The sequence below is a fragment of the Dermacentor variabilis genome, unplaced genomic scaffold (genome assembly GCF_050947875.1).
Source record: "Dermacentor variabilis isolate Ectoservices unplaced genomic scaffold, ASM5094787v1 scaffold_18, whole genome shotgun sequence".
In the NCBI taxonomy this organism is placed as follows: Eukaryota; Metazoa; Arthropoda; class Arachnida; order Ixodida; family Ixodidae; genus Dermacentor; species Dermacentor variabilis.
In genome coordinates, this window is record NW_027460346.1 from 1,596,450 (window position 1) to 1,620,461 (window position 24,012).

The 24,012-nt window shown below is 51.7% G+C and overlaps 1 protein-coding gene across 1 annotated transcript in view; it reads left to right on the forward strand.

Moving 5' to 3' along the window:
- The first annotated feature begins 2,671 nt into the window (after positions 1 to 2,671).
- Positions 2,672 to 24,012, forward strand: part of LOC142568343 (putative phospholipase B-like 2) — a 57,654-nt gene continuing 36,313 nt past the window's right edge. Inside the window, exons 1-2 of the mRNA XM_075678348.1 lie at positions 2,672 to 3,393; positions 12,446 to 12,664. Coding sequence (XP_075534463.1) covers positions 2,672 to 3,393; positions 12,446 to 12,664 — 941 coding nt within the window. The remainder of the gene's footprint in view (positions 3,394 to 12,445; positions 12,665 to 24,012) is intronic.

Genomic DNA, 24,012 nt, shown 5'->3' on the forward strand with positions numbered 1-24,012 from the left:
AACGCATAAACAAGGAGCAAGGAGCGCACAGGACGATGGTAGTAATGGACTTGTTTCTGGTTTCCTTGCTCCTTGTTTTGTGAATATGTGTCTTTTCCGCTGGTTTTCGTCTTATTTTACCATGCACCAACTCGCCCAGCACTTGGCCTTTTTGGAGAATGCTTAGCAGGCAAGTGTACTGAAAGCCTAGAGTCCCGACTTCTTTAATATTGAAGTAAAGCGCGTGAGAACTAGGTTTAGAGGCAAGCCAAAGGCTCCGTATAATTACTTTGTCAGCAGTTTGCGGCCGAGGGGGACAAGCTCCTCAATCAACCGCAGTCACTCTTCCACGTGCTGAGGGCAGTCACATATAGCACGTGTTTTCTAGACTCATGCACACGGCACAGCTCACAGTCAGCAGACTCGCTGGGTCACACTATGTGGACGTATACCGACGCGCAAACGCCACACCCAGGCTAAGTCGGTGTAGGACACCGGCACAGACGTGGTGAAATTTAAACGGTGCACTTCTGAGAAACATCCGAAGACACCTATGCTCTTTTAATGAGTTGTGAATGTGAAATCATTAATGTCGAATTGAATTGCGCTATTTTGCGCTGCGAGTAACTTACTAAAGCGGTATGGGCTGCCTGACTCAGCAAGCAGTAGCAGCCGGCGGTGCCAACGCCGAAAGCCACTACCCAACGGGAGACGCGTCGCGGCAATGCCATCTACCCTCGGCCAACAACTCGCGTTCGATCGCCGCAGCTAAAACCCCTCTACCTTAGGAAAAGTACCGCCATCCGTTGAACAATCCCACTTTTTTCTCTCCTGTATCTCCGACTGGATGATCGCTGTGTAGCGATAGCGCGGACAGCAATCGTCCAATTGGAACAAGCTACAGCGGGGGCTTTCCAGGGCGCGCCACCGTCGAATTGCTTTCGCAAGCAAAAAATGAAGAAAAAAACAAGCGGTTTAGCCAAAGAGACAGGCGAGGAGAGAGGAGATGGCGGTACTTTTCCGAAGGCAGAGGGACTTCAGCCGCAGCAGGCGCACCCTTTCGCCCACTTTGCTAACGGCTCTGCTTCGTCGATGAGCGCTCGTGTCGAGAGCGAGTGCGAATTTGACGAACTTCGCGGCGATGCACTCTCCCTTCACACAACACCTCGCGCTCTATCGCCGCAACGGGTGCACCCTTCCGCCCGCTCTGCCAACGGCTCTGCTTCGCCGATGAGCGCTCGTGCCGAGAGCGAATATGACGTACTTTGCAGTGATGCACTCTCTTCACACAACACCTCGCCCTCTATCGCCGCAACGGGTGCACCCTTCCGCCCGCTCTGCCAACGGCTCCGCTTCACCGATGAGCGCTCGTGCCGAGAGCGAATATGACGTACTTCGCAATGATGCACTCTCCCTTCACACAACACCTCGCCCTCTATCGCCGCAACGGGTGCACCCTTCCGCCCGCTCTGCCAACGGCCCTGCTTCGCCGATGAGCGCTCGTGCCGAGAGCGAATATGACGTACTTCGCAGTGATGCACTCTCCCTTCACACAACACCTCGCCCTCTATCGCCGCAACGGGTGCACCCTTCCGCCCGCTCTGCCAACGGCTCCGCTTCACCGATGAGCGCTCGTGCCGAGAGCGAATATGACGTACTTCGCAATGATGCACTCTCCCTTCACACAACACCTCGCCCTCTATCGCCGCAACGGGTGCACCCTTCCGCCCGCTCTGCCAACGGCCCTGCTTCGCCGATGAGCGCTCGTGCCGAGAGCGAATATGACGTACTTCGCAGTGATGCACTCTCCCTTCACACAACACCTCGCCCTCTATCGCCGAAACGGGTGCACCCTTCAGCCCGCTCTGCCAACGACTGTGCTTCGCCGATGAGCGCTCGTGCCGAGAGCGAATATGACGTACTTCGCAGTGATGCACTCTCCCTTCACACAGCACCTTGCCCTCTATCGCCGCAACGGGTGCACCCTTCCGCCCGCTCTGCCAACGGCTCTGCTTCGCCGATCAGCGCTCGTGCCGAGAGCGAATATGACGTGCGTCGCAGTGATGCACTCTCTTCACACAACACCTCGCCCTCTATCGCCGCAACGGGTGCACCCTTCCGCCCGCTCTGCCAACGGCTCCGCTTCACCGATGAGCGCTCGTGCCGAGAGCGAATATGACGTGCGTGGCGGCAATGCACTCTCTCCTCATGCAACACCTCGCGCTGTATCGTTGCAGCAGATGCACCCTTTCGTGCGCTCTGCCAACGGTTCTGCTTTGTCGATGAGCGCTCGTGCGGAGAGCGAGAGTGATGGTGACGTGCGTCGCAGCATTGCACTCTTGTCTCACGCAACACCTGGCGCTCTATCATCGCAGCAAGTGCACCCTTTCGCCCTCTCTTCCAACGGCTATTCTCCGTCGATGAGCGCTCATGCCGAGAGCGAGAGTGATGGTGACGTGCGTCGCAGCGTTGCACTCGTCTCTCACGCAACACCTGGCGCTCTATCGTCGCATCAAGTGCACCCTTTCGCCCTCTCTTCCAACGGCTATTCTCCGTCGATGAGCGCTCATGCCGAGAGCGAGAGTGATGGTGACGTCGTGGCGGTGCACTCTTCTCTCACGCCACACCTGGCGCTCTATCGATTCAGCAAGTGCACCCTTTCGCCCTCTCTTCCAACGGCTCTGCTGCGTCGATGAGCGCTCGTGCCGTGAGCCAGAGCGAAGGTGACTTGCGTTGCGGCGGTGCACTCTTCTCTCACGCCACACCTGGCGCTCTATCGCTTCAGCAAGTGCACCCTTTCGCCCTCTCTTCCAACGGCTCTGCTGCGTCGATGAGCGCTCGTGCCGTGAGCCAGAGCGAAGGTGACTTGCGTTGCGGCGGTGCACTCTTCCCTCACGCCACACCTGGCGCTCTATCGAACCAGCAAGTGCACCCTTTCGCCCTCTCTTCCAACGGCTCTGCTGCGTCGATGAGCGCTCGTGCCGTGAGCCAGAGCGAAGGTGACTTGCGTCGCGGCGGTGCACTCTTCCCTCACGCCACACCTGGCGCTCTATCGCACCAGCAAGTGCACCCTTTAGCCCCCTCTTCCAACGGCTCTGCTGCGTCGATGAGCGCTCGTGCCATGAGCCAGAGCGAAGGTGACTTGCGTCGCGGCGGTGCACTCTTCCCTCACGCCACTCCTGGCGCTCTATCGCACCAGCAAGTGCACCATTTAGCCCCCTCTTCCAACGGCTCTGCTGCGTCGATGAGCGCTCGTGCCGTGAGCCAGAGCGAAGGTGACTTGCGTCGCGGCGGTGCACTCTTCCCTCACGCCACACCTCGCTGCTCTATCGCACCAGCAAGTGCACCCTTTAGCCCCCTCTTCCAACGGCTCTGCTGCGTCGATGAGCGCTCGTGCCGTGAGCCAGAGCGAAGGTGACTTGCGTCGCGGCGGTGCACTCTTCCCTCACGCCACACCTCGCGCTCTATCGCACCAGCAAGTGCACCCTTTAGCCCCCTCTTCCAACGGCTCTGCTGCGTCGATGAGCGCTCGTGCCGTGAGCCAGAGCGATGGTGACTTGCGTCGCGGCGGTGCACTCTTTCCTCACGCCACACCTGGCGCTCTATCGCCCAGCAAGTGCACCCTTTAGCCCCCTCTTCCAACGGCTCTGCTGCGCCGATGAGCGCTCGTGCCGTGAGCCAGAGCGAAGGTGACTTGCGTCGCGGCGGTGCACTCTTCCCTCACGCCACACCTCGCGCTCTATCGCACCAGCAAGTGCACCCTTTAGCCCCCTCTTTCAACGGCTCTGCTGCGTCGATGAGCGCTCGTGCCGTGAGCCAGAGCGAAGGTGACTTGCGTCGCGGCGGTGCACTCTTCCCTCACGCCACACCTCGCGCTCTATCGCACCAGCAAGTGCACCCTTTAGCCCCCTCTCCCAACGGCTCTGCTGCGTCGATGAGCGCTCGTGCCGTGAGCCAGAGCGAAGGTGACTTGCGTCGCGGCGGTGCACTCTTCCCTCACGCCACACCTCGCGCTCTATCGCACCAGCAAGTGCACCCTTTAGCCCCCTCTTCCAACGGCTCTGCTGCGTCGATGAGCGCTCGTGCCGTGAGCCAGAGCGAAGGTGACTTGCGTCGCGGCGGTGCACTCTTCCCTCACGCCACACCTCGCGCTCTATCGCACCAGCAAGTGCACCCTTTAGCCCCCTCTTTCAACGGCTCTGCTGCGCCGATGAGCGCTCGTGCCGTGAGCCAGAGCGAAGGTGACTTGCGTCGCGGCGGTGCACTCTTCCCTCACGCCACACCTGGCGCTCTATCGCCCCAGCAAGGGCACCCTTTAGCCCCCTCTTCCAACGGCTCTGCTGCGTCGATGAGCGCTCGTGCCGTGAGCCAGAGCGAAGGTGACTTGCGTCGCGGCGGTGCACTCTTCCCTCACGCCACACCTGGCGCTCTATGGCACCAGCAAGTGCACCGTTTAGACCCCTCTTCCAACGGCTCTGCTGCGTCGATGAGCGCTCGTGCCGTGAGCCAGAGCGAAGGTGACTTGCGTCGCGGCGGTGTACTCTTCCCTCACGCTACACCTGGCGCTCTATCACCCCAGCAAGTGCACCCTTCCGCCCGCTCTTCCAACGGCTCTGCTCCGTCGATGAGCGCTTGTACCGAGGCGAGAGCGAAGGTGACGTGCGTTGCGGCGTACATTCTCCCCTCACGCAAAACCTGGCGCACTGTTGTGCTATTGTAGCTGCCCCTTTTCGCCCGCTCTTCTCCGTTGAGGCACGTTCGTGATGTGGCGTCGCATCCAATTGATTGATTGATTGATTGATTGAGTAACTTTTATTTTATAGTCCTGCAGAACGCGTATTAGCACGGCAATTGTAGTTTTGGTACCGTTTGGCTGATACAAAGAACATATGCCGGCTTTTTCGCTCAATGGGCCATTTGACGCTTTCGCATCAAGAAATCTGTAAAAAGATAGTAATGGGTTAGGTTACTAACGTTACCGCACATTACTGCCTCGGTAGAAGCTCTTTACTAACTTCGATAATTCAGATTTAATTAGTAGATGCTCTCTTAACATACCGCCTTTGTATATCCTTGTCTTTCAGGTTGGTGTGAACGTATTTTTTCTAGTGCGCTGCTTCATAAAAAATCTTTAGCGAAACAGTTCCTAACTTTCACTGGGCAGTAAATGAAAGCTACTAACTCGCCTTACCCGTCGTCTATTATGCTGGGTAATGGCGAACTTAATGCGATGTTGAGCGAAACTAGTTTTTATCGTAAATTTGGATTGATAGTTTTGCGCGTCCGTGTGGCACACAAATGTTCTTATTGTCCGATATACGAATAGAGGTTCATAAGTTTGTTTTTTATGAGCCATTCCACGCGAATTCTACCAAAATTGGCGCTCGAGCATCTGCGATTTCTTTGTAAAAATTTTAGACGCTTGCGGACAACACAGAAAGTCATTACACGAAATATTTTCACCGAAAAAATTTTCATTGGCTCTACCATCACCTGAGGGCACGAAAGGCGCGAAAGGCACGAAAGTATGCCCCACCAAAGACGTTGCCAAAAATTGGGCTTCCTTGATGCAATATCAAAATAAATTTTTCTCGGGAGACTCAAGCAAGGCCATACACCTAAAATTGCATTCGTCAATTACATGCAATTCTTAAAGTTTTTCTTAAATAAGGAAATTGGCCCATACTCAGGATTTAAAAAAAGCGTTCGTATACAAACACAAACATTCAAAAAAGTACCGAGAAACTGTAGTTTACGCGAAAAATGTTTTTTTTGGGCAGATATATTGCGTAGAAGGGTGCACAGGCACCGATGAATATTCAAGATGAGGTCACTTTGGCCTTTACTTAGCCGCCATTTGAATGTTGAGGCGTTCCTAGTGCGAGACAGTTGTTCAGGCTCGACGGTTTATTTTGCAGGTCGCGCGCTCAAGACGATGACGCTGGCCATGATGATGAATATATAAAGATGAAGAAGATGAAGGGGTAATATAATGCTCACACACGCGTGGAAGCGGCCAACCTGGCCGCTGGTTATGGCGGCACACGCCGTATGAAAGGCTTTAAACGCGAAACATGGACAATCTTTGTGCCATGGCAGCGGCCTTCCAAAGGCGGAACAACCGGAGTGATACTATAGTTAACTGGCGAAGTCTGTTCCCGAACAATGTAGGGCCCGATCAAACGGGACTGAAATTTCTCGCACAAGGCAGGAGCGCGAACTGGGGTCCACAATAACACTTCGTCTCCAGGGTAGAAGGAAACGACACGGTGAGATGCATCATAGCGAATTTTGCGGTCTTGTTGACTGGCGTCGTTGTTGAGACGGGTACGTTGGGGACACCGGGCAATGCCCGAAACGAACTGCTCACACATTGATGTGGACAAGGTCACGGGAACACCGAAGAAAGAAACGTCGAGGATAGTGATCGGTTGGCGACCATACACGAGGAAAAAGGGCGAGTACCCCGTAGTGCGTTGGACGGCCGTGTTGTGTGCAAAAGTGACGAATGGTAGAATGACATCCCAATTGGTGTGGACAAGGTTGATGTACATTATCATGTCGGATAGCGTGCGAGGAAAGCGCTCTGTGAGACCATTAGTTTGAGGGTGGTAGCTGGAAGTCGTTTATGGATGGTATTGGACGCACGGAGAACATCGTCGAGAAGCTTAGACAGACAGGTCCTGCCACGGTCACTCAAAAGGACACGTGGGGCTCCGTGCCGTAAAAAGATGGCTTCCAAGAAAAAGGTTGCAACCTCCTCTGCGGATCCCGAAGATAGTGCGGCTGTTTCAGCGTACCGTGTCAAGTGGTCTACAGCTGTGAAGATCCATCGTTTACCGCCAGTGGTTAAGGGCAGCGGTCCATAGAGGTCGATACTAATGACGGCGAAAAGAGCTTCAGGACAAGGGACAGGTTGGAGCAGTCCAGCCGGAGGTGTGGTCAGTCGTTTGCGGTGTTGGCCGAGCGAACAGGAAGCCACGTATTTAGCTACGCACGCTGGTTGCAAGTCCAGGCCAAGAGAAGCGGCTGCTAATTCGCTCATGGATTTTATGGAAACCAAAGTGACCGGCTGCCGGATCTTCGTAGGTTTCCAGTGTCTGGGCCTGAAGTTATCGGGGAATGACAAGAACCCAACGGTGTCCTTCGGGATGAAACACGTATCGGTATAACATCGAATTTTCGAACTTCAAGTTGTTCAACTGCCGACGGAGCCGAGCGTTAGGTGGGCGAGATGATTCGCGAAGACGTTCCATAACGGAGTGGCAGTAGGAGTCATTAGGTTGGCTAGAGGCAAAAGTATGAGAATGGCTGGATGGGAGCTGGTCGACAGCTGCGAGCGAAGGGAATGCCGGCGACGCGCCCTGCGGTTTCCTCACGGAAAGGGGTAAGCAAGCAGCGTTTGAAGACGGTGGTAAGGGACAACGAGAGAGAGCATCGGCATCCTGGTGTTTCTTTCCAGACTTGTAGGTGACGTCGAAGTCGTATTCTTGTAAACGAAGTATCCAACGGCCAAGACGTCCCGTTAAATTCTTTAGCATCGCCAACCAGCACAAGGCTTGGTGATCAGTAACGACCGTAAAGTGGCGGCCGTGCAGATAAGGCTGAAATTTTTGGACGGACCAAACAACGGCGAGACATTATTGTTCGGTAATCGTATAATTTTTCACTGCAGCTGTTAGCGTGCGACTTGCATATGCAACCACACGTTTTTCAGAATTTTGCTGACGTTGCAGAAGAACAGCGCCGATACCGTGACCGCTGGCATCAGTGTGTGGAAGAGTGGGTGCGGTGTTGTCGAAATGACAAAGCACAGGTTCGGACGTGAGGGCACACTTGAGGGTGTCAAAAGCAGTTTGGCATTCGTCCGACCATGCGTAGGGGAGATCCAGAAGGAAGGAGTTGATGGAGCGGCGCCGCAATGGTGGCAAAGTTACGTATGAAGCGCCGGAAATACGAAGCTAGGCCAAGGAAGCTGCGCAAGTCTTTGGCGTGTTGAGGCCTGGGGAAGCGGAGGACAGCGGTAATCTTGTAGGAGTCGGGTCGAAGGCCCTCCTTGCTGACAAGGTGTCCGAGTACTTTAATGGTTTTGCTGGCGAAGTGGCACTTTCTTGTATTCAGCTGAAGAGCTTGTCAGGACTTCGTCGAGGGGCTGCAAGTGCTGATGGAAGGTCGACGAATATATGATGATGTCAAGGTAGCATAAGCAAGTGTTCCACTTTAGGCTCCATAGTACGGTATCAATCATCCGCTCAAATGTGGCGGGAGCATTATACAGGCCGAAAGGCATTAAGTTAAATTCGTAAAGTCCATCGGGTGTGGCAAAGGCGGTTTTTTCCTTGTCTGCTTCGTGCATGGGGATCTGCGAGTATCCAGAGCGTATATCAAGGCTGGAGAAATACTCCGTGCCGTGTAATGAATCTAACGCATCATCGATTCGGGGCAGTCGATATACATCTTTGCGGGTTATTTTGTTCAAGGCACGGTAGTCTATACAAAATCGCACTGAGCCGTCTTTCTTACGCACCAAAACGACAGGTGACGACCGCGGGCTTGAGGAAGGGCGGATTATGCTACGTTTCAGCATGTCGGCAACGTGGTTATCGATGATCTGGCGTTCAGCGGAAGAAACGCGCTATTGCCTCCGGTGCACGATGGAAGTTTCATCTGTGTGTGGGCTATGAGCCGTCGCAGAAGTCTGTCCCGGAAAAGGAGAGTGGACGTCGGAGGAGTCTTTATGCTTGGATAACAACGCCATTAACTCCCCTGTTTGCCGTGGCGTTAGATCGGAGCTGATGGTACTAGCGAGAACAGAAGCAGGGACCGTATTTATAGCTGTGGGTGGTTGTGAAACAGCAGTAGTCGAGGTAAGCACTGAGACAGGCTGAGTGTCCAAGATGTACATGAGAACGGCGCCTTTATGAAGCAGGACTGGCTCAGTGGTTGTGTTGAGTACAGCCAAAGTGGCCGTGCCGTTGGTGAAGCGAACAAGGCTGGCTGCCAGAGCAATCCCTTTGGATAGGCAACGGGCTGGCGGTACAACTAAAACGTCACCATCGGTGATCTCATTGTTAACTACAAGGAGTTGTTCGCAACCAGGGGGCACCATACAATCGTCAGCAGTTCGCAAGCGAAGGCGCGTTTCGTGCACGTCGTCGGAATTGTCGGTCTCTGTCAAGTGAACGAGGCGTTCACGGCACGAGATGAAAGCCGACGCCGAAGAGAGAAAGTCCCATCCTAGTATAAGCATGTGAGCACAGGAAGTCAACACTGCGAACTGGATATGGTGGCGTATCCCGTCGATCGAAACTCGAATGGCGCATTGCTCCGATCGCCGAATAACAGCATTATTTGCACCACGAAGAAGAGCTCCACTGTAAGGTGTAGTAACATTGCGTAGACGAGAGCACAAGTCAGCATGAATAATAGAAATGGATGCTCCCGTATCAATCAATGCTAGAACTGGTGTGCCTTCTACACACACGAATAAAGTATTGGCCGGGCACGCTGGAGGAATTGTAGTCTGTGCGAGCCATGCAGCATTCCCTCCAAAAACTGCACCATCCGATCGGTAGTCAGGAGTGCGGGTGGCCGGTTGCAGGGGTGATCTCGAGCATCGGAAAGGAGAGGGCGAGCGGCGGCGCCCTGGACGGTAGTTGCGAGTCGCTTCGGGAAGTGGAGAAAGTGAGCGTGGGGGAAGCCGGAGCTGGTAGGGACACGGAGGAAGCAACGGTTCTCTCATAAATATCGTAGCCACGGCGTTCGTCCTGTTGACGTCCTCGGCGAAAATGCGATATGTGCCCCCGAATACCGCAGTACTAACAAATGAGGCGGGGCGTAGGCCGGTTAGTGTAAAATATTGCGGCAGGTGGACGGGGTGCTAGAGTTGCCGGATGGTTGGGAGTAGTAACAGGAGCAGGACGCCCTGTCCGAACGAACGCTGGTTGCATAGCCGCAACCTGAGCATACCAGGTCGATGGTGAAGGAAGGCCACAGCTCGCAGCGCAGGTCCCGGAGGACAGCTCCCCTTTGATGATGTCACGCAGGCCAGGAAACGAAGGCTGAGGCTGGAGAACCGCAGGACTGAGCAGGCCACACGCTTGGACTGCTTCGCGTATGAGAGTCCGAATGAGCATACGCAGGTCGGTATCCGAGGAAGGAGGCGCGTCAGCGGTGACAGCTTGTAAACGGATGGCCTGCAGTGCGTCCAGGTGTTGGCAAGTCGCGATCACATGGTTAACGTTATTCGGATTCTTTATCGTCAGTGCGTTGAACGCGACGTGGGCAGTGCCCTTCAGGATATGACGAACGCAATCAGATTCCGTCAGGGTGGCGTCAACACGGCGACAAAGGGCGAGGACGTCCTCGATATAAGACGTGTATGTTTCCCCGGGAAGTTGCGTGCGTCCATCAAGCTTTTTCTCGGCGACCTCAGAGCGGACGTTGGGCGCGCCAAACATCTGCTGAAGCTGGTGTTTGAATGCCGCCCAGTCAGGCAAGGTGCTCTCGTGGTTAAGAAACCAAGTCCTGGCAACGTCAGTGAGGTAGAATGCGACGTTGCGAAGCTTGTGCATATCACCCCACCGGTTAGACTCGCTCACGCGGTCATAATTGTCTAGCCAGTCGTCAACGTCGTCACTACGAAGGCCAGCGAACATGGTGGGATCGTGCTGCCGCGTCCTGACGGTCCATGAAGGAATAGCCGGTGGGGCAGAGACGGTGACGCCAGAGGCTCCTGGAAGATCTTCTTGGGGCATGGTGGCGGAATGGCAGAGCAAGCGGCGACCTGAACGAAGCACCAGGGAAACTCGAAGGCGTAGAGGACCAAGGGATCGAGAGCAACCTCCGCCACTTGCGAGACAGCTGTTCAGCCTGGACGGTTTATTTTGCAGGTAGCGCGCTGAAGATGATGACGCTGGCCATGAGGATGAATATACACAGATGAAGAACATGAAGGGGTAATATAATGCTCACGCTAGTAATAATACGCTAGATAGCGCTACTGATGGTACATTGAATTTTTTTCTAACTAAGGAAGTTTTATAGAATAAATTTTTGTATTAGGTGAGAAAAAATATTTGAAATTGTCTCCCACCACTCCAGCAATCTTGCGTCTGGTTCGTCTTCCACGCCAAGCCTCCTCGCGGCAAATATAAGACGTATGGGCGCGAGTGTTCACATGGCGATAGAAAAATATATATAGGGAATTCGCACTACCTTCTCAGTTTATTTCTTCACCGCTTGGTGACACAAATTTGTTCCCTTCTGTGAAATACACGAGTTGAAGTACAACCACATGTCGCTATCTGTTGTCGTCCTTCTTGGCGTCTTCACTCAGCACAGGGAAGCGCTTCAACACTTATGTGTTTGCAATGCTGCTACGTGCCCTAAAAAGTCAAAGCTTTGAAATACGCACTGATTAACAGAAATACAGATCAATTTAAGATTTGTCGTTTTATGAGGCAACACAATCTTACAACAGCGGAGCTGTTCTAAGTCGCGCCTTCGCCGTCCGTTGTGCAGTGTCACGCAGAAGGGCAGAGAGCGCGCCTGGGGAGGGGGAGGAGAGGGGTATAAGAACAGGTGATTCGCCGGCGCGCGCCCTTTCGCCCCATGAACTCCGCTCGCCGCGAGCGGTAGCGCCGTCGTCGCGCAAATCCCGAGCTTCGAGAGCGAGAAGCGCATGCAAAGCGCCAGCGGAGGGAAGCCGCTACGGCCGAGGATCGAGAAATGGGAGCGCAAGCCAAGCACCGGAGGAGGCAAGCCAACCCCCAACATCGAGAGTAGGAGGCCGAACAGAGACGTCCACGCCGAGAGATTCCTTCCACGGAGGGTGCCGATGGACGGTTCAAAATAGAATTGAATTCCTTGACCGTGAGTGCGGTCACAGCTGCAAAGTGTGTGCTATACTGTGGTTTGAGCACAACTGAAGAGTGCGAGAAATCCGAAACCGAAGCTCGAATCTAGCCAAACGACGACAACGAGATAAATGTCTTTCATGAAAACCGCACTGAACAACAGTTCAAACCTGAGAAAAAGACCACCAGCTTCGCTCTTTCGAAAGTTTTCACTGCGTAGAACTGACTTTACTTTTTGAACGTTCCTGCTGAGTGAAGTTAGGCTTTCATAACACCACGTCCCGTAGTGTTTAAGCGCGCTTAACCTAGGACGGTCATCTAACAAAAAAAAAAGAAGAAAAAGAAAACTAAGGAAAGGAATGACGATTTGTCGTTCTGGCATTGTGTCTGGGAAGAAATTAGACGAAATTAAGGGCTGCTGCGAAGTTCATTCGGTTCGAGAATAACACGTAACTTCTATGGGCGACAGTAAGTACGGCGCGGAGCTCGACGACTCGCGCATCCTCGGAAGGTGTCATATCAAGTCAGTTTTTTTGATGCAGCGAGTTTTTGGCTTCGCTTTAATAAAACGAACGCAGTAAAAACATGTCCACCTCTTGCCCGTGCAGTTCCGCGATGCACCGGCACCACCTGGTCATCTCGCTGGCAGCCATGCTGGCGGCCATAGCCAACGCGGAACCGACGCGCTGGGCATGGGCGACGGTGGAGCGCAGGATGAACAGGCTGGTGATCCATGACGGCGAGCTGCCGCAGGCGGAATCCATCGCGGAATTGCTGCACGTCCCTGTGGCATGGGCAAGCTTCAAGGACGATATACACAAGAGTGGGTGAGCGTCACGAAGTGCTTTCTCGCACAGCTTCCCGCTGCTTGGTGTTTGGCACGTTTTGGCTAACCAAGTATAGATGTGCGAAGGATAGCCTGGAAAAGTACTGTGGTATCGGACAAGGATGGCAAGCCCCCCAGTGATGCGTACTTATTTTAAAATGACCCAGTATTTCGTTCTGGCGGAAGCCTTCCTAGCATAAAATATAAGGATATATATATATATATATATATATATATATATATATATATATATATATATATATATATATATATATATATATATATATATATATATATATATATATATATATATATATATGTATATATGTGTGTGTGTGTGTGTGTGAAAAAGAGAACTAAAAAGCGCGAAATAACTTGATAACTTCTTGGTATGATAAGAAGAATGCACACCACTGAATTCTAGATTTAGAGTGACGATGCAACTGTAAAGCTGGCTGGCTGTGTAACGTTATGTGCATCGCGACAATTCGTCGGTTAAGACAGTGTCCTTGTCGCGGACTGAATAGGGCAGGTTCCGCGAACTACCGGTTGCTTGTAAGGTGCATAACTCTTGTGCACAGAACATGTTCATGAAGATATGAGAACTACATCAATGCGCGCTTGGAGGCCTGGTCAGCAGGGGCGTAGCCAGGGAGCGATGGCTTATGGGGTTTCAGCCCCCCCCCCCCCGAAATTTTTTCGTACTGTCATGCCCCGCTGACCAAAAGAACCCCCGGCGCCGGAAATCATGCTCGATTTTGTCTAGAATGTCATTTTCACGCTCGAAAGCGCGAACATTGCGCAATCGTGCTGGATTTCGCGGCAACGCCCATGCACCGGAAGTCACATATTCTACCGCCAAGGAGCTCCATCGGAGCACAAAGTTTCAAAGGCGTTTGGATGGCGAGCGGGCTCGTCGCGGCATTTCGCGGAGGCCGCGGAATCTATAGGGAGCGCTTGGATTTAAATTATGAAACATTATGGGTATAAAGTTCTCATAAACTTTTGATGCGAAAGGCGCATTGACATTTCCAAAGTCGTGCTTTAGATATTGAATTCCAGAACTATGCGAGTTTAATGTTGGGGCGCTATAACGTAAAGCTGTTCCAAACATTTCTATACCTAAATTCAGCAATCAGCCCTCTGCGATTGGAGAGAGAGAGAGAGAGAGAGAGAGAGAGCGAGAAAAAAACGTTTATTAAACGAAACAGTGTCCCGAGCGAGGCCGGGTATCACCCTAAGATGGGAAGGCACCTTAGTACAGCAACCCTCTGGCTTCGACTGCCCTCTTGGCCCTGGCGACGAGTTGTCGTTGGTCTTCGAGGTCCCCGAGGGTTAGCTTGACAAATACTTTTATTGCGAAAGCAATACTGCTCGCACTTTCGGCCCATCGGTGGTCGTGGCGCCTCCTTACAAAGCTGCGCGTCACGTGACCGTGTGACGTCACGCCAGATCGAGAGACGGGGCCCCAGCTCGCGGCATCGATGGTGGAGGCGAAGCCTTGCGCGCCGCTGCTGCGGCGCTACTGAGAGAAGGCGCTCGCTGGTGCGACGTCACGCCAGATCGAGAGACGGGGCCCCAACTCGCGGCATCGATGGTGGAGGCAAAGCCTTGCGCGCCGCTGCTGCGGCGCTACCGAGAGAAGGCGCTCGCTGGTGCGACGTCACGCCAGATCGAGAGACGGGGCCCCAGCTCGCGGCATCGATGGTGGAGGCGAAGCCTTGCGCGCCGCTGCTGCGGCGCTACCGAGAGAAGGCGCTCGCTGGTGCGACGTCACGCCAGATCGAGAGACGGGGCCCCAACTCGCGGCATCGATGGTGGAGGCGAAGCCTTGCGCGCCGCTGCTGCGGCGCTACTGAGAGAAGGCGCTCGCTGGTGCGACGTCACGCCAGATCGAGAGACGGGGCCCCAACTCGCGGCATCGATGGTGGAGGCGAAGCCTTGCGCGCCGCTGCTGCGGCGCTACCGAGAGAAGGCGCTCGCTGGTGCGACGTCACGCCAGACCGAGAGACGGGGCCCCAGCTCGCGGCATCGATGGTGGAGGCGAAGCCTTGCGCGCCGCTGCTGCGGCGCTACCGAGAGAAGGCGCTCGCTGGTGCGACGTCACGCCAGATCGAGAGACGGGGCCCCAACTCGCGGCATCGATGGTGGAGGCGAAGCCTTGCGCGCCGCTGCTGCGGCGCTACCGAGAGAAGGCGCTCGCTGGTGCGACGTCACGCCAGATCGAGAGACGGGGCCCCAGCTCGCGGCATCGATGGTGGAGGCGAAGCCTTGCGCGCCGCTGCTGCGGCGCTACCGAGAGAAGGCGCTCGCTGGTGCGACGTCACACCAGATCGAGAGACGGGGCCCCAACTCGCGGCATCGATGGTGGAGGCGAAGCCTTGCGCGCCGCTGCTGCGGCGCTACCGAGAGAAGGCGCTCGCTGGTGCGACGTCACGCCAGATCGAGAGACGGGGCCCCAACTCGCGGCATCGATGGTGGAGGCGAAGCCTTGCGCGCCGCTGCTGCGGCGCTACCGAGAGAAGGCGCTCGCTGGTGCGACGTCACGCCAGACCGAGAGACGGGGCCCCAGCTCGCGGCATCGATGGTGGAGGCGAAGCCTTGCGCGCCGCTGCTGCGGCGCTACCGAGAGAAGGCGCTCGCTGGTGCGACGTCACGCCAGATCGAGAGACGGGGCCCCAACTCGCGGCATCGATGGTGGAGGCGAAGCCTTGCGCGCCGCTGCTGCGGCGCTACCGAGAGAAGGCGCTCGCTGGTGCGACGTCACGCCAGATCGAGAGACGGGGCCCCAGCTCGCGGCATCGATGGTGGAGGCGAAGCCTTGCGCGCCGCTGCTGCGGCGCTACCGAGAGAAGGCGCTCGCTGGTGCGACGTCACACCAGATCGAGAGACGGGGCCCCAACTCGCGGCATCGATGGTGGAGGCGAAGCCTTGCGCGCCGCTGCTGCGGCGCTACCGAGAGAAGGCGCTCGCTGGTGCGACGTCACGCCAGATCGAGAGACGGGGCCCCAACTCGCGGCATCGATGGTGGAGGTGAAGCCTTGCGCGCCGCTGTGAATCCATGTATAGCCATGCATAACATAGATAAGTCATAAGTGTACCAAGGATATCAATAGCAGAAACCAAGCAAAACAATGTATAGCCATAAGTTTAACAAAGGGCAACCATGTCCACACCATCAGCCAAACCAAGGCGCAGTCAAGGGTATTGCTTTCGCAATCTTCCAGGCTTAGCCAAGCTAAGCGTTCAGCCAATTTTTTGGACCACGCCCACTTCACCTGTCTCTCACGTGACATCACGAAAAGCGCATAGGTCCCCATCTGATATGGCGTGTATACAATGATTATGCATGATTTGACCGAACAAAAGAAAAATAGTTATTTCTGATTCGACGCCTTTTCTCCATTACCCCTTGGCTACTCGTCAAAAGTTTTCGTGCTGCATCCATTTCACCTGTCTCTCACGCGACGTAACAAAACTGCAAAAACTCACAGCGTCAAATTGACGTGTACGCGTTAAAGATGCATTAATATGCCAAACAAAACTGAATTTTCTTCTGAATAGCCGCAGGCTGCCCGGTTCCGAAAGGAATAAAAGATGGCTGGCGCCGATCGCTCAGGCACTGGACTCGCACCTGCCGGAGAGCACGGGTTTATTTGCGTGTAATAACGGGTTTTGCGTATCCGTGTAATGTTTTCGAGCACTTTCGGCACGTTTGCGACCTCGTTGCCTACTATTCTTTGCTGACGATCCGTTTTAGAGTCATTGTTAAGCTTCCGTTGCATGCCGCCGCTATTGTCGACGAGCCACCGCAAGCTAAGTGATGGTGAGCGGACCAATCGCAGATGTCGGCACCGCCCTCTTCTCCGGTTATCAATTTTCAGTGCAGTGGCTCGGCCCCATCGAATCCCGCTCCACTTGAGCGTGCTCCTCGCCTATTGTGAGCCAATTAGATAATTCAAGTTGCTCGATGTAGGCAATGTTATTCATTTTTCAAGCAAAGAAAAGTGACCTCCTATGAACGAGGAGAGCGTTTGACTGGTCTGTTCAGACAACCCTGTGGGTGACCGCCGGATGCTTGCTTCGACGGTTACGCAAATATGACGTCAGGAAATTGGAATAAAAACATATTGGAATAGTTTTACATTATAAGGCCCTCGTTATAAACATATGACGCCGAAGGTGCATTGACTTTTCGAAAGTCGTACATCGGACCATAGAACGAGAGAAGCGAAATCAGCGTTGTGGTGGTTCATTTGTGCCGTCATGCCACAGAAAAGAATATCAAGGATATCAACATTTCTTTTCATCTGCGCCAAAGCATTCATGTCAAGACACTAAAGCCAGCAAAGGTAACTACGTTCGTGCTTATTTTTCTACTTGGACTTTTATTCGCGAGGATTCACTGAGCCTCTTCAATTTTCTTGTTCTCGCTACACGCGTGCTGCCAGAGCCAGCCAGAGCGCATGCGTTTTTCTCGTGTTGCCCCGACCACCAGCAACATGTTTATTTACCTTGTTTGACGCATCATATATATGACTTTTTCTTAGATGCGTATATTTATTGGAGACTGATGCGTATATTTATATATCTTCTTGAGATGTTTTGTGTATATGTGCAGTGAACTTTGTTTCCAGTGACAGTTTCTTGCCCTTTATCAAGCTGTTACTTCGCATTTGTATATTCCATTGTATCTTCGCATTTGTAATGTACGAAGGCGAGCCAAATGAAAGTGAGCCCACCAACCCTGTGCAATAATGGCTCGGTTCATTATCTGCGAGGCATGCACGTGGCACAGAGGCATCTCTTATTTACAATAGTGACACGCAGGTGGGAGGATCAAGGTTCTTTAATGCTCTCATACACTTGGTTGAACATGTTTGTGTCACATAATGGACACTCCAAAAGTTGAACAACGTGGTGTCATGAGGTTTTTGACAGATGAAGATGTTTCCCAAATAGAAATTAGTCGCCGTATGGCTGCAGTGTACTTTGAACCTTGCATTTCATTGGCCACTGTGAAGTATTGGAGCAAACGGTTCAAAGAAGGATGTGAAAGTTGAAAAGACGATCCAACACCATGCAGGTTATAGCCACCGTGCAACCACCCCCAACAAAATTGCAAAGGCTGGCTATACAAGAACGGAGGATAAGCATCGATGAATTGGCAGGGCTTGTGAACATCAGTCGCGATTCGGGTCAAACCATAATTCATGAACATCTCGGTTATCGGCTCTCGTGTGCGCAATAGATTCCCAACATTTTGAACTGCCGAAAGAAGGCGGAGAGATTTGGCGCGCTCTTGACTCATCCAATCCGGTATCACGATGAGGGTGAGCGCTTTTTTGTCAGTAATTGTGACCGGGGACGAATCATGGTGCTACTACTACGAGCCTGAAACACAACAGCAAAGCTTACAGTGGAATGATTCGAATTCATCGCCCCCAAGAAAAGCAAATGTCGTCATTTCTGCCGAAAAGGTGTTGTTGACTTTTTTTTCGATCGGCAGGGGCCATTGTTGTATCGAATTTGCTAAAGCTGGAGCGGCTATTAATCGTTTCCGATATTGTGAAACGTTGGATCGGCTGCTTGTCGCAATCAAGAACAAACGACGTGGAAAATTGAGGAATGGGGTCATCTTGCGCCACGACAATGCCCGTCCCCACGTCGCTGATGTGGTTAATACGAAACTGGCAAAGTTCAAGTGGGAAACGCTTCAAAATCCGCCATACATCCCAGTCTTGTCGCCTTCCAACTTCCACATTTTGGAGCATTTGAAAAAAAAACAGCTTAAGAGAAATAAATTCGTGTCAGACGATGATGTGAAAAAGTCAGTTACAGACTTTTTTTGAAACTGCAACCCAAGGAGTTTTATCAGACGGGAATCATGCAACTCGTTAGTTAGCAGGACAAATGTCTAAATGCTCATGGGGACTACTTTTGAACAAAGTACCCCGTTTGTCATATTTGCATTGGCTCACTTTCATTTGACTCGCCCTCGCATATTTTGCAGAACTTCTGCTTTGTATATGTGCTCTCTATTGCGACTATAATTTCGGAGCAATTACTCAATACACGACCGCTGGCAGCTGCTCCTGCGCAATACATTCTAACAAAGGACAGCGTCAGTGAGATTTTTCCCTGATCGTTGCATACGTACAAAAATGTAAACAAGTTTCTTTATTGTCAGAGAGAGAGAGAGAGAGAGAGATGCAAATGTGAGAAAGGCAGGGATGCTAATAAAGTTATTTTTTTTAATATTTGTCCTCAACTTGTTCATTTCATGACCTTTGCATTTTTCATATCAGCGCCATGCACTGCTTTGCTGGTTTCAAACTGATATAATTTTAAAGTTCATGTGATATTTGCTTTACTTCCTAAATATACAGAAAACAGAGAAACATTGGTATCAGTTATTACGGGTACAATTTTTTAGACTTACGAGTACATTCTTTTATGAAAAAAATATCATATTTTACTTGTCTTGACAGTGCGTAGCGTTCAAGAATTCGTTTGCAGTATCTTTGGCAATGGCAACGGGGCTGTTATTAATGTTCAATGTATTTCATCCCTGGATAATTTCTATAAGGAGGAGGCCAAGCTGCAAATTGAGCCCCCTCCCCCCCCCCCCCCCACCCCGGACGAAATTTCTGGCTACGCCACTGGTGGTCAGGGAGGAGTCGAGAAGGAGAGCAGCATTGCACCACAGAGGGAGATGGAGATGAAAAGTATGTCATTCTTGTGTGGGATGAGTCGTCCTGCAGCACGATAACGTGGACACGTTGTTTGAGCCCGGATATCAACTTATACGTTGCCATTGAAGTTGTCGATTCGTCATTTTAGGGTGATGGGGGTTACATCTTTATTAAAAATCATGGCGGGGTTTCGGTGTTGCCCCTGTTGGGGGCGACACCTTCGGCTCGAGTGACGATATTCAATTGTTCCCTGAGCTCGGTGGTAGCCCTAAGTAAAGCCTTCCATGTATATTGAGATGGGGCTGGCAAGAGCGTTTTTGGGGGAGGTGAACCCCTATATCCCCAGAGGATGTGGTCTCGTGTTGCCAATTCGTTCAGGTTACAATTTTGACACATGGGGTTAAACTCCCCATTGGGGATAATCGCTAGTCTATGTGGGCTGAGAAAAGAGTCCATCTGGAGCTGGCGAAGGAGGTGGCCTGCGCTCTTGTAAGGTTCCGATGAGGCGCCGGATAAGTGCGCCTCATTGCTTTATACAAGTTTGTGATTTTGTTATATGTGGTCGACGTCGCAACCGGAGAATCCGAGTCGGAGTGGCGCACCTCCCGGCTTTTTAACCCTCGGGCGATGCGGTGCGCTTCCTCGTTCCCAGGATTTCCGGAGTGGGCGGGGGCCCATACTAGATTGATAAATCTGTCCGCTTGATAGGAAGTGTGGTAATAATGATTGAAGATTTGTGTGTAATTTTGTTAACAGTGCCTTTGCTATAATTTAAGATCGCGCTTTTTGAATCGCTCATGATTGTATGAACGAAGTCATTCGTGATGGCTAGATCGATCGCAGTCTCCTCCGCCTCAAGGGCGGAGGCCTCGACCGTGGCTGCGCTTAAAATGCGGCTGCTCTCGGTCACTGCGCTCACAACGTATTTTCGATTACCCTGCGCCGCGGCACCCACATAAGCAACAGAGTGGTCGTCCTTATATATATATCCCACAACTGCTTTGCCTTGGCCGTACGATGACTGTCGTGCTTTACTGGGAGCATGTTTTTAGGAATAGGTTTAATGATCAGTTGTCGTGTTGCTATTTGTGGCAAGGGGGATCGTCCCACCGAGGCGATTGCGGGATTTAAGCCCAGCTTGTCCAGAATGTACTTGCCTGCCAGTGTATCGGACAGACGGACAATCTGCGCCCGTTTTGTGCGCCTCGATCAGTTCTTCTATAGCGTTACGTATTCCTAATCTCAATAGCTTGTCCGAATTGGTGTACCTCGGTAGGACCAACGCTGTTCTGTATGCTATACGGATTAAGGCGTTAATTCTGTCCCTATCCGCTCGCCTCAGGTGGCAGTAAGGGAGGGAGTACAGTATGCGACTGGTCATAAAGGCCTGAATCAGCCGACATAGGTCCCCCTCCTTCATGCCTGTGTGCCTTGATGCGATTCTTTTTATTAATCCGCACCTTTGTCGGATCGTGGATTGTAGCCTGGCTATGGCCTGTGTGTTGCGGGTGTTGTGCTGTATCGGCATTCCCAGCACCCTGATGGTCAGTACAGACGGGACTGGGCCAGATTCCATTCGAACCCCTATTATGGAGGCCTGCATGCTGTTGGCTGTCTCTTTTGTCTGGTCTGTTCCTGATTATTAGTTGTTCAGATTTCTGGGCAGAACTTGTTAGCTCCTTTAGTTTAACGTAGTCTTGAAACGTATCCGCAGCCGCTTGCAGTGCCTCTGAGATTTCACCATCTGAGCCAGTGTTTGTCCACATTGTTATGTCGTCTGCATTCACAATGCATATATTGAATGGCTCACGACAGCTCGGTTTCCTCCTTATAGAATTTGTCGAGGGATCGAATAAATGAATAATGCACTGCCATTGCCAAAGATGCTGCAAAAGAATTCCTGAGCGCTACGCACTATCACGACAAGTAACACCTCTATTTTCTCATAAAAGTATATACTCGTACATCCCAAAAATTGCGCTCGAAATAACTGATAGTGGTTCCATGCTTTCTGCATATTTGTTATGTAAAGAAAATATCACACGAACACTACAACCATATCAGTTCGAAAGTAGTGAAGCAGTGCATGCCGTTGATACGAAAAATGTACCCGCCGTGATTGCTTAGTGGTTATGGTGTTGCGCTGCTAAGCACGAGGTGGCGGGATCGAATCCCGGCTACCGCGGTCGCATTTCGATTGGGGGGCAATACGAACACTCCCGTGTACTTAGACTTAGGTGCACGTTAAAGAACCCCAGGTGGTTCGAATTTCCGGAGACCACTACTACGGCGTGCCTTATAATCAGAAAGTGGTTTTGGCACGTTAAAGAAAAAAATGAAAAATGTAAATGCCGTGACATAAACAAGTTGAGGACGCATATTTTAATAAAACGTTGTCATTCAAGAATCTTGTTTACATTTTTATACACATACAACGGACAGGGAAAAATCTAAATGACGATGTCCTTTGTTGCAATGTATCGCGGAGAAGCAGCTGTCACCGGTCGTGTATTGTTAGTAATCACACTGAAATTATTGTCGCAACAGAGAGCACATATAAGAAGCAGAAGTTCTGCAAAATATACGAGGGCGAGTGAAATGAAAGTTAGCCAATGCGAATATATGACAAACGGGGCACATTATTTAAATGTAGTCTCCATGAGCATTGAGACGTTTGTCCCACTGACTAACGGGTCGCACGATTCCCGTCTTATCAAGCTTCTTGGGTTGCTACTTCAGAGTTGGTAACTGACTCTTTCACTTCATCGTCCGACACGAACCTGGTTCCCTTCAGCTGGATATTTAATTGCTCGAAAATTTGGAAGTTGCAAGGCGACAGGTCTGGGCTGGGTGGCGGATGTTGAAGCGTTTCCCACTTGAAGTTTTCCAGTTTAGTGTTAACCACATCAGCGACGTGGGGACAGGCATTGACGTGGAGGAAGATGACCCCATTCGTCTATTTTCCATGTCGTTTGTTCTTGATTGTGGCACGCAGCCGATCCGGCGTTTAACAATATCGGAAATGAATGATAGTATCTCCAGGTTTAGCAAATTCAATCAGTAATGGCCCCTGACGATATAAAAAAAAAGTCAACAACCCCTTTTCGGCAGAGATGACGGCCTTTGCTTTCTTTGGGGGTGATGAATTCGAATGTTTCCACTGTAAGCATTGCCGTCGTGTTTCTGGCTCATAATAGTGGCACCATGATTCATCCCCGGTGAATAGTGCAGTCAAGAAGTCGTCACCCTCATTGTCATACCGGGTCAGATGAGTCAAGGTAGGGCCGAACTTCTCCATCTTCTGGTGGTAATTTCTGTAATCTTGGCATCCATTGCGCACATAAGAGCCGATAACCGAGATGTTAAAGAATTACGGTATGAACCGAACTTCACACACTCTGCCAATTCATCGATGCTTATCCTCCGTTCTTGTCTAATCAGCTCATCAACCTTTGCAATTGTGTTGGGGGTGATTGCTCGGTGACTTTGGCCCGGTCTTGGATCGTCTTTGCAACTTTCACGTCCTTCTTTGAACCGCTTCCTCCAACGCTTCACAGTGGCCAGTCAAATGCCACATTCAACGTACATGGCAGCGACACGGCGAATAATTTCTTTTTGGGAAACACCTTCAGTTGTCGAAAACCTCATGGCACCACGCTGTTCAACTTTTGGAGTGTCCATTATGTCCCGCAACCATGTTCAACCTAGTGTATGAGAGCATTAAAGAACCTTTATCCTCACACCTGTGTGTCATTTTTGTAAATGAGAGATGCCTGTGTGCTACGCGCATGCCTCGCCCATAATGAACCGCACCATTATTGCGCGAGGTGGGTAGGCTCACTTTCATTTGGCTCGCCGTCATACATTAGAAATGCGAAGATTCAATGGAATATACAAATGCGAAGTTACAGCTTGATAAAGGGCAAAAAGTGTCACTGGAAACAAAGTTCACTGCACGTATACACAAAACCTTGCAACTAGATATTTAAATATACGTATAAGTCTCCAACAAATCTGCGTATCTAAGAAAAAGTCACTGTACATAATGCGCCAAACAAGGCAACTAAGCATTTTGCGCAATCAAAGATTCACAGATCACAGAATTCTAAGGCCTGCCCCCCCCCCCCCCTCCATTCACTCACCCTAATGTATCGCGAGCGACAGAAGGCGGCGCGCTTCCTCCCCACTTTTCTCCCTTGTTCACACAAGACTAAGCCACCATCGTCGGCTCACCCATGCCACCTCCCACTCCCCAACGGTTCCACTCGCACATATAGCCTGCGGCGGGCGATCACGATTTTATTGCCCTTCCACTTTATAGGGAACATGAAGGCGACGGCAGGAATGCGCCTGCATGGACTCTCCATGTAATTGCTACCGCAATAATATAGTAAGAGTATCTGGTAACTGAAGCGTCCCGTGGCCTACCCATTACTTTCCGCAAAAGAAGTAAGAAAATCGAACTTTCCCCATGCGACAATTCGATGCGAGGCAACAATCTCTTTTTTTTATTTTGGGGGGCGGGAGCATCGAAATGAAAAAAAAAAGACAAATGGAAGAATGTTGGCTGCACTTGAATGCCTACTTTGGGCACCTAATGTGGCTACCGAAGGAATGCCGAAGAAAACGTGAGATGTTTGGTCCACAGATAGCC